This window comes from Varroa jacobsoni, unplaced genomic scaffold, assembly GCF_002532875.2.
Source record: "Varroa jacobsoni isolate VJ856 unplaced genomic scaffold, vjacob_1.0 scaffold_672, whole genome shotgun sequence".
NCBI classification, from domain to species: Eukaryota; Metazoa; Arthropoda; class Arachnida; order Mesostigmata; family Varroidae; genus Varroa; species Varroa jacobsoni.
Genome location: NW_019213574.1, coordinates 18,041 through 32,474, shown reverse-complemented (window position 1 = coordinate 32,474; position 14,434 = coordinate 18,041). Strand labels below are relative to the sequence as shown.

General features: G+C 37.1%; 2 protein-coding genes across 2 annotated transcripts in view; both read right to left on the bottom strand.

Annotated features, from left to right (window-relative positions):
• Positions 1-1,377: 1,377 nt before the first annotated feature.
• LOC111262533 (uncharacterized) lies at positions 1,378-4,171 on the bottom strand. Its single transcript, XM_022836859.2, has 3 exons — positions 4,127-4,171; positions 3,510-3,731; positions 1,378-2,943 (listed from the first exon to the last, which is right to left on the bottom strand). Exons 2-3 carry the CDS (start codon positions 3,695-3,697, stop codon positions 2,445-2,447), a joined length of 687 nt encoding a protein of 228 aa, XP_022692594.1. The 5' UTR covers positions 3,698-3,731; positions 4,127-4,171; the 3' UTR covers positions 1,378-2,444.
• Positions 4,172-8,598: 4,427 nt separating this feature from the next.
• The window catches only part of LOC111262530 (putative glutamine amidotransferase-like class 1 domain-containing protein 3B, mitochondrial), an 8,116-nt gene continuing 2,280 nt past the window's right edge, over positions 8,599-14,434 (bottom strand). Inside the window, exons 2-7 of the mRNA XM_022836855.2 lie at positions 13,987-14,039; positions 11,382-11,492; positions 11,017-11,136; positions 10,571-10,737; positions 9,383-9,495; positions 8,599-8,886 (exon numbers count right to left, since the gene is read on the bottom strand). Of these exons, the coding sequence (XP_022692590.1) occupies positions 8,785-8,886; positions 9,383-9,495; positions 10,571-10,737; positions 11,017-11,136; positions 11,382-11,492; positions 13,987-14,039 (666 nt within the window). The 3' untranslated portion in view covers positions 8,599-8,784. The remainder of the gene's footprint in view (positions 8,887-9,382; positions 9,496-10,570; positions 10,738-11,016; positions 11,137-11,381; positions 11,493-13,986; positions 14,040-14,434) is intronic.

Sequence of the window (14,434 nt, the reverse complement as noted above, 5' to 3'; positions counted from 1 at the left end):
TGCTTATTGTTAGAAATGGTGAAAAAAAAACTATAAGCGCAAAAATGTACTTGGATCCACTGTTATAATAACTTAAATCGTCTTCTAACAAAAAATATTCACAAGCTTTCAAAAACTAAATTTTCGAGTCAACAGAACGAGATATTATGAAAGCACAAAATATCTAATGGGTATTAAATGAAATTAAACATTTTGTTATTAACATTTGATTTGTAGCGATATTGCATTTACTAGACGTGGTGACAAACTTTAACTATGATTCGTTTGTAAAGTAGCAACCTATCACCACTAAGACTTTCTACTCAACCTTTTCTTAGATCTGAATGGCGCAGAACGCCACCGTCATATTCATTGACTCGTTTTTCTGTTGTCTCTAAATTGCACACCGGTGGTCATAAATAACTATATTTACGACTATAGACTAATATGTCAACTAATCTCTTATTCACTGAATTCTTCATATATATGTATGTATATGAGTCCAATGGCTGAACCATTCGAATCACCTGAGGCAAAACACAACTTAAAGACAACAATATTGGCAACATATTCAAAATAATTTTACCGTTGCCTTTAATTATTTCATTTACGATAGATATTCATTCCTTTATTGTCCTTTATCACAGTTGTTATTAGAACAAGCTATATAATCAGTTTGTGAAACGTCTGACAGACGGAGCGGACATGAAATTTCAACGACAACGGTAAACGCATCGATTTGCTTTGTTTGTAAAATAAACAACAGCTAATGCCAGTTACATATCTATATTCATGGAGCTGCTAGCTGGATCCGATTAGAAAGCAGACAGACATCATAAAAACTTTGCGTTGTTTCCGTTCCCGTACACCCCTGCAATTTTACCAGGACAATCGAGCGCATAGGTCACAAAAAGGATAAGATCCCCAATTATTACCTCCAGCAGGGAGATACCTCTTGTAACTTTGTCCTTGAAATAATATATGCTATGTATAATTCAGGTTACTCTAATAATATTCTCTCTAGAATAAAATACTTGTACTCACAGGGAAGCTAAAATAGTTAACAACTTGATATCTACAATGATTTTATTCTATTTTGTAAGGCCCATTGACCTTGTTATAGGTTCATTTAACACGTTCAGCTTATATTCTATAGTACAACCTGTGGAAATTCATGGTAGCTTAATTGACATACGTCTGATCCTAGTTATTGAGTATTAAAAAATAATTTCTTACAAAGTCCAGTTTCCGGATCTGAAGGATCAGTTGATAGCAGACTTAAGTTGTTCCTGTCGGATCTAACCCACTGCAACCACTGAGCATCTTGCATCCCGACGATATAAAATAATCTATGCGCTCGTATGAACTAAAATGTACGAAACTCAAAACTGAGTAGAATTACAGTTAGAATATAGTTTTGTTTATTCACATATAGCTATACACAGTACGTTCTCCAGATCGCGATCCGACATTGGCTTCCCATTTGTTTTTATCGTTATTAATTTTTATTGGAAATATCAATTATACAACTTATTTATCTATATTACATAATATCATCAAGTGCGCACTTCATCTCATGTTGTTGTTGCTTTTCCATGATTGAGAAGTTGTATACATCTACTATACATACACTGTGTTCAGTTCATCGTCTATCGTCATCTGCTGGCTAAGAACAAACAAACTCCAATTCGAATGGTTCCACCACGGTGTCTTTGCAACGCCATTTCCAAAGGCATCCGAGCTAAATTATTCAGACGACGGAGCCGCTGCTCCGAGAATACACCGCACTATACGATTGCTACGTCGAATAAGCCGTCATAGCTCCAACCAACCATGCAGGCAATAGAATAGGCCAATTATTGTCAGTATTCACATAAAACAATCTATCAAAGTACAAGGACAGATCAGCAACTAAATCACACCTTCGTGGTTAGACTATGATTCAAAGGAGAGCCAGTAGAAGTCTTGCGCTCCAATATGCGTCGCATACATATGCATTGGAGAAAAGCTATTACGACACTAATTTTTCGTAGCCTTCAAATATTATGCACCATCTTTCGAATCGACACCTTCGATAAATAAAATTATGATAACATGCCAACATGACGAACATGTGTGCACTCATATTATAAGAATTAAATTATAAGAACCGTTTGTCCCTCAGTCAGGTATTATTAAGGTTCCCAATCGAGTAAACATTTAAAAAAATCCACCAGAGCACCGGTGCTGCATTGAATCTTCTCCTAGTAGTTCGTACCTTTGAGTACTAATCGAACTTTTGTAGTGAGAGCTTGGACAGTAACATTACCATTAAAACATACTGCCATTATATATTATTTTATATTATAACATACTGTCTATAACGTAAAACCTGTACAGAAGCGTACACTTGATACAGTCAATTATTAAAGCAGTTATTAAATCCTAGTGATGCAAGTCTCTTCGTATTAATTTGGCAGCAAGCGTCAACCCACTGTCTGGTCAGCTATGATCCTACCGCTCGTTAAAGCTTGACGCCTTTCTACGCCTTCCTGAACGATCTGATCTAACATGCGGGCTCTCCGTAGCGGGCAATGTTCTACTTTGTGTGCGCTATCCCCACCACCATTTTGGCACTCCGGACAGTTGTAGGTCCGCAGTCCTGGGCAGAGAACGACGCCGTTCTCGTCCTTGACATTATGACTGCGATAAATTCCGGAATCGGCCCCGCTTTCCTTACAAACGACGCAGAATTTGCCTCGGTTACGCGGGCGCCTGTTTGTAGGCCGACGAACGGTGTATTCGGAGGGTGGAGGCGGTGGAGTGGGCTCACCGATGTCGGTAGGTAAAGCTTCACCCGGATCAAGCCTTCTTCGAATTGGACGTGGAGCAAATGTAGGAGAAGCTGATGGTGTTAGCCCGCTCGTGTTGGTCAGTGTTGGGGACGCTGTAAGAGCCGAGTCGTATTCCGCTTCATCATTAATCCTGTCAAACGCAAAAAAAAGTAAGAAGGATCTGTTACAGTTCATGTAGCGTACTAATAATCAATGACTTACTGGTATAATTGATTATTGCTGAAAATAGTTATGCGGTAACGAATTGATTTTCCTTAGCTGTGCAAAGCATATTAAAGCAATGTACAGTAAAATACCGGTTCACCATTTTTTTTAATAATTAGTAAATAACTATGCATTCAAAACTCCACAGCATATGTCACTTTATCGGCGTTGCATCTGTGCATATTTCTGTATATGCTTCATTTGACTATGCAGAAAACAAAGATTACCACGTGAAGTCATAAACTAATGCACGTAACTTGAGTGAGTGCCTTTTCAACGTGCAACTAGACGCAAAAAACACTGTTGTGAGTTTGGATAAATTTAAAGACGCTGAACAATCGAGTAACCATTAACAGAAGCACTTTTTCCATATTTGACATTATACTGCGGGAATTTGGCCCCAGGAAAACAAATATTGGCATCTATATAAAGATTCACATGATACTGAACAGCTTGTTTTTACTCTGCTGGCGTTAGTGATAATCGTCTCACCAAGGAGGTGTATAGCGAGTGTAACCCTCTGGAGTGAAGTCTGTCCATTGGCGAACGTAAGTGGACATCGCGCCGCGACTGTTGCCAAGGGTCGGCATACTCTTGTGCTTCGCGTGCATCGAATTCTCAGAAAAAGGCAGAAGGCTTCGTTTCTTCCACTGATGGTAGTGAGTTGGAAAACTCTGCATCGTAGCCACTTCAAAATGAGGAAACGGTCTTTGCCTGTAGCAGAAAAGAAAAATATATCCAACATTGAACTAGATCGATCTTTACCTATACTATGCAAAGTTAGAGTGCGCCAGATTGACTGGGCTGTGTGAAATGAAATACAAACTGATGCCACTGGTGCACTCATAAACATAACAATGTATACCACACAAACACAAATCAACTTTTCTATACAAATTAAGTAAGTGTTGGTTATTTTTCAAGTTAGTTAAGGTGTTTGTTTCTCAATCGTTTAAGCAATCTCTATATTTTTTTTTAAATACGGCTCATAAAAATTAGAGTAATCTGAATATACCTCTGTTTTATCTGAATATATGTTTGTTTTAAACGTAACCATAGGACCTTTTATACGAGACCATTATTTATGGTACTGTTTTGTCAATTTGTACCTGTAGCAGGCGAGCTTGACGTACTGTTTATCGATGTACGATCTGAGTGTACTCGAATTTAAGAGATCAAAGGAGAAAAGCATTGATTAGAATAGGTTGTACCATACAGATGTATTACTAAACGGTTTTCTGACTACTACCCTCATGTTAGATGGAAAAACTTATACATAATCATAATAGACACTAAATTAGTTGGTAAGAAGCAGGATCCCGAGAATTCAATACTAGGCTAAATTAGAATTAGGCTAAAGAGTGCACGCTATTGCTTTTTCTTATCAACACATTCAAACAATTTCATTTTCAATATATCATGATGGCAATGCGGAAGCATATTAGTTCATCTATGTTGTCTCCAGAAAATCCCGTGACTTCCGCATTTCTGGTCGCGACGAGGTCATTTTAGGAAATATAACAGCGAGATGAAAAGTTTTATAAAAACACATACGCTTGCATCCGAAGAAAAACGCTTTTCTATTAATCGTTATATTCGTGGCTCAGTTTATCGTGACACTCCACACTCTCTCTGTACTCCCACTTCGAACGGGTTCTGAGATCGCAATCACACACATACGCAAACTGCCTTTGCTTAGATGTCAAAGACAAAATATTGACTAAAGTACACTCAGGCACGTCAGTCACATTAGATAAGCACGACGATCCAGTGGCACGACCGCCTCCGCTTCTTATACGAGAGCAACTTCACCACTTGGCAATCCACGCAACGCAAATGACAGAATATGAAGTACCACGCAGTGAGTACGTAGGTATCGTACATCTAAATGTCAACTGTGATTAACAATTATGAATCGAATCAACCATTTATTGAATAAAATCCAACTGTAAATATGTAATCAAGTTGCTCGCAGTGTATATATGTGTATGTTCCTGATTTCAATAGTAGAACCACAAGGAACTCTAGACAAGAAAAATTAATGCGAACCTATCCAGGCATTAGAATCAAAACAAGATGCACGCTCTAAAACTCGTACCATGCCTGCGGTCAGAGACAACCAGGATGACGAGAAGAAAGTACTGACGATTTATTTTCCTTTTATATTAGAACTCCACGCTGGCTCACTTTTTCGATGTCATGTATCGCTATTTAATTTATGTTATTAAAAGCCAGGTTAAGCAACTTTCGACGAAATCAAAGCCATTTCTAATCGCGCCTCACACGCATGTCACCAGAACTAGATAAAAATTTCCATTTATATACCAGCCACGTAGATGTACATTATCCGCACCCAACCTATGGACCGTGAGTGGTCAATTTAATTTAAAACAAATTAATTACTGTAATTCTAAAATCTATTCCACTGATTTACAGAGCTTTATCTGGTCAGGAATATCTATACTATTATCAGTTTTTTTGTACTATATACAGTTTGGCTATTTTCTTTGTGAGGACAAATTCCTATTTCACCGTATAGCAGCAAGGGCTTATTTAACTAGCAATTTAACCGGGGTGAGATTTGCTGGATCTAATTCCGTTTTCTCAACATACCTATGAAATGGCATAGCAACCATACACCATTAGCTATTGATTCAATCTTTCTTGCTTTCGCACGCATCATTTCCGGTCCTTAATTACCGTGAGATTCAATACTTGTCAACGTTCTTTGTTGACACTAAAATTCACACCATTTCATCTTCAATTTTGAATTAACGAAATATTAATCTCATGTTCTATCGCATTGTGACGACACGACCGGTGCAAATATACATAATAGGAGATCATGGCCTCTAATTCGAGTTTTCCTAACTTGGTTAATTCTTGTAGTTTTGTAAAAAAAATACCGAGCCTTTTTTTTTACTTAGACTCGTTATCAAGACCTAATGGAATTCCATTAAATAACGATTAAAAATCCGCAAGGTGTATTCAAAAATCTTAAGGAAGCGCTTTGCAAAAGCAATTGAAAGCCTCCAGTCATGCTCTTCCTGCATGCCATGGCCACATTCGTAAATGCGGTAACCGATTTCAGAAAGATAGCTCCAGCCATTCAGAGTGAGTGCATTCGACACCTTGGTTAGAAACCGAGCTAAACTTTGCTAGTTCGAGCTGCGTCCAGCTACATAATGCTCTGGCATAAAACAGCACTGTAGGTGTGATTTCCTGTCAAGGTTTGGGAATGTATTGTCAGTACGTCAATCGAGACTGTGGCTCACTTATTCAAGAGAGAGTTACTGGTTCGTTTCTTTATATACACGTTTTCCTTATGACGGATTAGGTAGCGTGTTTGCCTGCTAAATATGAGGGATACGGGTGGTTAGGGTTCGAATATACACACACTTCGTTTAGTGGTGGGAACCAGCTGTCTGATGGAACGCCCAACGGCGGTACCGAACGTAAGGATCGAAATATTTAGGGGCATATCCAAGTATTGTGCCGGTAAGTACATTTTTAATAACTTTTCAAAATAAACAAGACAAAAGGATCAACAGTTATATTGCAGTTATTTCATGATTCAATAATGGTTGCAATGTCTGAAGTATATTCGTTATCGAAACGTTGTGCGAAGTGACTTGTGGTAGCTATATATATTGTCCGCTCATAATACGGTGCGTATAGAATCCTACTGAGAATCTTCAATAAAAGGCAATATAAACTATACTTAGCTTTTGCTCAGCTGAAACCGTTTTTGTAAAAAAATGTATGATCTTGTGTATATACAAGTATACTAAATTTTTACCTTGACCTCAGGTTTCAAAGATGGTTACATGAAGTGGCAAAGAATAGAATTATCGAGAACTACTCTATTTAATGTTATTTTACTCATGTCAAAAAGCTTTGCAAGAAACCTGGAATATTTTTCGCCCTTGCGGTGAAGATGCTGCAGCTAGGAACTCTAAGTTTGCTTACCATTGTTGAACACACTCTTTGGCTACCCTTTTTTCGTGTGAACAAGTCCTTCAAATCACCTGCTCGGTATAATATCAAACACATTTGCCAATAAGAAAAGGCACCCGAAATTTATGAATCTACATAGTAATCATACAAGCAGCTTTATTTTTTCGTCGACCCTAAAATTTGAATCAATGTAACCGCATGCATAGTTATCATGACAACGCCCTCAAAGGGACGCATATGATTTACCAAGACCACACTGTCTAATCAATTGAACAATTATTCTGCTAATAGTATTCGAAGCAATCTTACTTGAATATTAGAGGTTTAATGGAATGTATTCTTGAAACAAAATATTCCCTATATATATATATATATATATATATATATATAAAGACAATTCCTAAACTTGAGAAATAAGAATTATCGCAAATCACGTTTTTTTTACTGTCTTTAGAATCCAAATTCCAGGTGTAAAATCTCTGATTCGACCAAAAATAATTGCAATAAGCTTCTAAACTTTTTACTCTTCTCCCTTTAAAACAGGTTCCATTAAAGTCGTTAAGGTACACTGGTTATCACGCTGAAATAACTGCTGTTAAGATTGATGTAGATAACAATAATTGTATAGAAATACAAGACATGATAGTGGCGGCGAGACAAAGTGATAAACAACAGCAAAATGGGTAGTGAAACTTTTTTTGGAAAGCTACGCAGACCACCTAATCTGGTCGCTTAACAGATACAACGGTATGCAAATCGTACTACAATAACCAGAGCCACAACAATACATATTTGCAACCAGGAATCTAAATCCTTTTTATATCAAACGGTGACGTAATTACGATCAATGTGTAGAAATTATGAGGCCATGACGCACGGTGTCGTTAGTCGGTGCTCTATCTTTTTTCAGAGATGAGCCGTATTCAGCAGAGGTCATTCAAATAGTCAACTGAACGAACGTTCCGAGACAAAAGTAATCACTCTTCAAACTCGCCTTCGTGAAGAAGTGTTCAAAAAAGACGCAGCAAAAGTCGATACAAGCGTACGATATATATATGTATATATATATATATATATACATATATATATGTATATATATATATATATACATATATATATGTATATATATATATATATACATATATATATGTATATACGGCCATATTGCATCGACTGAACACACCTATTCAAGAGTAGATCTATTAGACAACGCTGTCATCCTCCTCCACACTACCAATCGCGAAGGTCATTGAGTTTAAGCGAGACGTTATCTTACGCGCACTATATTTCCCAAAGCTAGAACGTAGCGATCACCAGTTTTTGGCAAACGCAATTGGTAGCAGTACTTGGCGATGAAGGAAACCTCAAAAACTGGCTGAACCAGTTGTGCAACACCAGATCTGAAAATCTTATATGGAAAAGGTAAATTGGTTGAGAGATGCGAGGAGGTGCTAGTGTTACAGTGAACACATATAAAATTGTTGTTAAAACCCTAGTCAGACGATGGGTTTTTTTATTTCAGCAGAAAGTGGCATTGTTTTTCGGACAATCTAATGTATCATTTAAAACAGTCCGGTTAGAATTAGAACGATAAAAATCCTAGAATTATTAAAAATTTCACCAATTTTATAATACTAGATGAATGTGTACTCTTTATTCATTGATTTACCATATGATAAAACAGTGCATTCTACGACATACGGAAGAACTAAAATTCATATAATTTTCAAAGAAATTTTCTTAGCATCAGCAATCTGAATAAACGAAATGCATCTTCATTTGTAATAAGTCTTTCATCATTGGACCTTTATCATTTGATCAGTTTCTTCAGTGAGGCGATCATCTTTCCGACTCCGTCATGGATCAGGTGAAACTGGTTCGTCTCAAACATGAAAGCCGGTGTACTTACAACCTTTTAAAAAGACAAAACACACCACAGAGGACCACAATTAAGTTTAAAGTTACGTCTGATTTAAATTACCGAAGGTCATGTTTGCTATTCTCCACGAAAACATCGTCAAATATTCGTAACATTATATTAACTCGTTATATTACACGCAATTTGAGCGAATCTAGATGCAACAGTACAAAGAAACGAAAGCTTGGTACAGCTCGTTCATAAAATGATTCCCATTTTTGTTCTCTACGACAAATCTCAAAACTCGATCTATCAGCATTACAGCAATATTGATGAGGACCTTTTATTTGTAGACCTTGCAGATAAGATTGCAATAAGACAGCCATCCGGTTTTTCTGTAGTCCACTTATAGTTTGAGGGAATTTATTCTCATAGATTCTACGTACTGAAGTTTTATCGCGGTTATCTATTCTTAATTGTAGCGTATAATAATTATTATCTTGATCTATAGGTAATTGCATAGAGGGTATCAAGGAGCTTAATACTATACCTTATTCTGTTCATCGACGCAAACCTCATCAACGCGGCAGTTCGTATGTTTTGCCCCCCAAGATTCAGCTGCTTGCGCGGCACCACAGTATGGCCATTTGCCTGAGCCGTCGTCTATTACACAAAGCCCCAGAGAATAGAACGCGACAAATACGATTATACTGGATCGCTAACATATAAGATTTCCCGATATGATTTCACGTGTTCACATTGGTCCTTTAGGTTCTCATGTGGTTTTAGGGCGGCTTTGCAGAGGATTGTCTCAGCTTTTTTTGAAAGATACAATCATAATAAAAGGTCGTAATAAATAATACGATATGATCTGCACGTCGCCTAGACTTGCGGAGTTGACAAAATACAATCTTTATCTGATGAATGATATCCTTGTGTCACAAATCATAGAATAGGACTTATGAACTATAAAGCTAGTGACAATATGCCTATCTGATCGCTCTTAGCTGGTGCCAATCATAGCGGGTCTACTTGTTTCATTTATGTATAGCTATAAAAACAAACGATCGACTGTCAGACAGCACCTACACTAGTCGGTTTTGCGTTGTCGTGTGCGAGCTGAATATCAAATTAAAGAATGTCGGTTTAACTCTGTCATAAGGTTCATTAGATTTTAGGTAGTAGGATTTTTCCCAATAATCTGAATTTTGTAGAACTCTTTAAAATGAATAGCTTGTGAGCAATGTCCACCGTTAGTTTTTACAGCTGTTTAGTCACGCTTGTTGCGATCAATGCTTTTGTGACTCTTTCTTCAACCTCCATGGTAAAAGGCCTGCCTCACGTCGGATTATAAAATTAAGGCATGCAAAGGAATCAACTATTTGGAGGTCTTCTTCGTGCGTAAAACGGGTCGTTTTCGCCAAGCCTTACCTCCCTACTAAACTTTTTGGCTACTGTCTTACCCTTGTAAGCGTCCGTGATATAGCTGTTTAAGATTAGTAATATTTCATCAATCTTGACACATGAACGCAGGCCGGGAAGTGCCACTTAACGTAAATAGGTTCCAAGTTTGTGTTTAAGCTAAAAAAAGGCAGCTTGTCAACTGATGATAAATCCATAAGGTGAAGTAGAATAAGGTTTTTACTCACACCCTTTGCTAGCAAAAAGATTTTCAAATAATTTTTAGAGACACACAAAGAAAATATATTTTGAAAGCTCCGTCAAATTGAATGCATACCTTTATCCATCCCAAGAGTAATCTTTACTCCTGGGATAACTTTGGCAGCTAGCACAGGGGCGATACAGCAGAATGCAAGCGGTTTTCCGGCCGACTGGAAAGCCTTAATAGTTTTTTCGACGAGAGGATCCACAGAACAATTTGCCCCCTCCGCCGCAAATGTGCTTCTATGATGTTGTATCAGATAAAGTCAATCAACAATTGTATGTAAGCAATATAGAAAAAGATATTTAATGTGTACAGCGAACTGCGTAAAAACTGTGCAAAACTGCAGTAAGTGTACAATTTTAAAAATCATGCCACATTCATAGTTAAGTTCTGCAACGATAGTATTTGACATAAAACTCAAAACACTTACCTAGAATCGTAGAATAAATATACGTGCAGTGCTCATTTAAGATATACTACTTAACCAGGTATATAGAATAAAAAAATAATCAACTCACAAGTTTTTCGCAACTCCAAATCCTCCAGGGAAGACGATAGCATCGACGTTTTGAGGTTTTAAATCTGACAAAGGCTGAATTTTGCCGCGTGCGATCCTTGCAGATTCCGCCAGGACATTTCTACCAAAGAAGAACGAAAAGGAGTTACGTGGGCCTCAGTGGAATATTGCGTTCAAAAGTCTAAACTTTTCTTAGTTATAAAACGAATGTCTCGGAGTTACATTAGGGTGACAATAATGGTTTCTACTTGCATATAATACAAATTGTACATTTGATCTTAGTACACTGAAAGTTGAAACAGAAAAGTCTAGAAGTCAACCTGAAAAAGCAAGTTAATACATCTCATATAGAAAAAGCGACCTTACCTTTGTTGGTCAGAAGGCTCTCCTTTAGAGTGATCGACGGTGTGCATTTGTGACTTGTCCGGTGCAAAGCAGATCGGCTCCAAACCCGCTCTCGTTAACTGTACGAGACATCTATAATCAAACAAAAAATACTGTAGGAAACCATATTTTACTCCATTTAGAGCTATATCTATTAGGTTTCACCTGGAAAAAACTAGTATCACAGTGTAATAGCTTTACGTTGTTAAACAATGATCGATTTAGGTACTAACTAATAAACATAACGCATACAGCGAGTTCGTACCATCATAGATAGCACCGGGCTATCTATGATGGTACGAACGCCTAAGGGTGGATGCGAACAAATGCTCTTTATCGAAATTATCGATACAGTTCAGATAACAACTTCAAAATGAAACTTTGTCCTCGGAGCATGCTTCAATACACTATCCTTAGAGAGAAAAATGAGTTGTATTATAACGTAAAATGCAATCTTTTTAACAGTAAAAGAAAGAAAAGTATCGCCAGTTTAGGTCGTTATTTATGCTTCGCACTACCATGCGGAAATATATATAATATTTAAGTTTAATGTGCACGACACGACAAATATCGTGTGATACTCAACGAAGATTTCAGCAGTGGGCAGTAATTTTATAGTTTTGACTGGTTTCTGTATATCGTGACGTCAACATAGTTTTTCTCAAAGAGCTAAACATTCTGTGAAAAACCTAGCTCAGTCAGAATCTATTAGACCCCGTTTTGTACTGCCCTCTATCGTTCAATGACAAGTGTTTGGATTCTGCAAGTAAACATTGCATATATATCAGGCCTATGATCGTACTTCAATAAGTCAGTTTACTAAATGGCAGCTATAGGATTATTGGGATGTACATCTAAGCCTAGTGCCAGCAGAACTTTGTTAATCAGTCATTTATTTATGGCTTCGCCAAAATATTGTTAGTCATAATTTTAGCAGTCGAGTTACCATACTCAATTCTTTTAGAAATATTCGTAAATTATCCTTGGCACACTATTACTTTCATCTTGCTCTACAACATATACTGTATGAAATATCACATTCTATCAACGCGTCTCTGAACGCGTAGTCTTGACCAAAAACTTCGGTTTTGTCGAGATTCATGTGCAATAGTTTATGATAGTAAATGATTATAAACAACGGCTAGGAAATGGGATAACAACATCATTTCCAAAAACATTTGCAAATGGTTTGGCTTCTTAACGACTGTTTGAAAACAAGTTTACTAGCCTTCTTTCCAGATCAGAGTTTACGAGGACACGAAAATTTTAAAGGTTCAATGATATTCTACGTTCAACAGTATGTCTCCATCGGTGGGTCTTCACCGATAGGTCACCGACAAGGGTAAATGCCCTTACTTTAGGATATATTAACCTATTAGTCAGTTAATATTTATTGAGTTATCAAAGTTATATTTACGGAACTTCGACTGAATACTTACAAAATATGTTCGAAATAGCCCCTATAGGTAATTGGCTTTCAACAGGCTGATGAGATTAAGAAATTGCGGCTGTTACAAAAAACGTTTTCACATCCTCTAAAAACGATCAGATATAATTAGACTGCTGATATGTAGAGTAATCTGCAATAACCCACTTAAAATATCTAAAAAAAAATAAGTGCTTTCATCATTGGTACCAACTTCTTTTCCTACAATTGTGCAGCGCCTTCCTGAAATTGATGGCAGTAATTTGACGATCATCATGAAAAATGCACGATACCCCCACGCATATTATAATTTGCATATAAAGAACACTGATTGCAGGTTGCGTATCTACCCAGATAAGTTTAAGATTATTCGGGAGAAATCGATCATTTTTGCAGTTCTAATGGTTTCAAATTTCTGCCAGGTTCATCCATTATTTCTTATTCTTCCATTGCATCTTTTTTCATTGTACGTCTTACCTATCCAAACAATTTCTTTTCATTGTCAAAACTGGTGACACCATTTACCTGCCTTTATAATTTACTTAACGACAACTTACCCCCTGGAATTATGTAGAACAGACTGATTCGCTATGAATATTTGAACTCCAAGTCTTAATTGTAAGAAAAAGCGCAGAATAGTTGAAACCCACTTGTTGCACTAGTACTTTTCTGCGGGACGAAACTTCTAATAATATCCTTGCACCCATTATAGTACATTCAGGTCGCTCATCAATATCGACTTATGTTTGGTTGAATCATAGGAAAAGCACTTGATTCTAACCGAATTTACAAATGATCAATCTTATATCTGAATTGCTAATGTCGAAAAACCAGATATTTTTTACTTATTACCATAACTGGCTTATATTGTAATGCTTCAAATCAGTCTATCAGAAAAGCTTGTACAGATTACCGAAATCCTCTCGTGAACTATCTAAACATGATATAACCTGATACCCAAAATAATAGAGTTAAAGCTTTCGAATGCTGACTATTGCTTCGAGTTCTCTATCGTTGAGTTTTTTTTCCATTGGCCCAAATTTCGTGGCTGAAATAAGCATTCCAACTACGTAACAATACGTAAACAGCTCCCGCTTTAGCAAAATAGCTCCCGCTCTAGTAAAATTCCATTAAATTGAGGCGAAATTGCATGCAACTTACGCCGATGCTTCGTGAATCTCGCTACCATCGTAGACTCCGGACCCAGACAGCACCTGTCAACGAGATATGACAAAATGCACAGACACACACCAACCGAATCTTGCTCATTAATTTTCCCCGAACTCTTTTCTATATCTGTCACTTTTTAAAGCTAAATAAAGTGTCCATAATGGTGTCTTCGACGGCCTTACGTACGATCTAACACGGGAATAATCATAGCCATGAAGATCGCGTAGCTAACAAATGAAAACATGAGCGAATGCAATACAGGTATATACACAAAACTCATTTATTTACGAATAATAATAATGTTTATACCAGCACAGCTACCGGCAAAATGTAGTTTGCTTTGTGTTGTAGCAGTAGCTCTTCATATTGGGCTTCATTTTCGCTTTGCTGGCAGAAACCAGCTTAGCCAAGACGTGAATGGGTGTGTGTGTGTGTATGT

Coding starts and splice junctions, on each gene's coding strand:
- LOC111262533 (XM_022836859.2), bottom strand. CDS start 3,697: ATGCAGAGTTTTCCAACTCACTACCATCAGTGGAAGAAACGAAGCCTT. Junction 2,944..3,509: donor ACTCGCTATACACCTCCTTG/GTGAGACGATTA, acceptor TGCGTTTGACAG/GATTAATGATGAAGCGGAAT.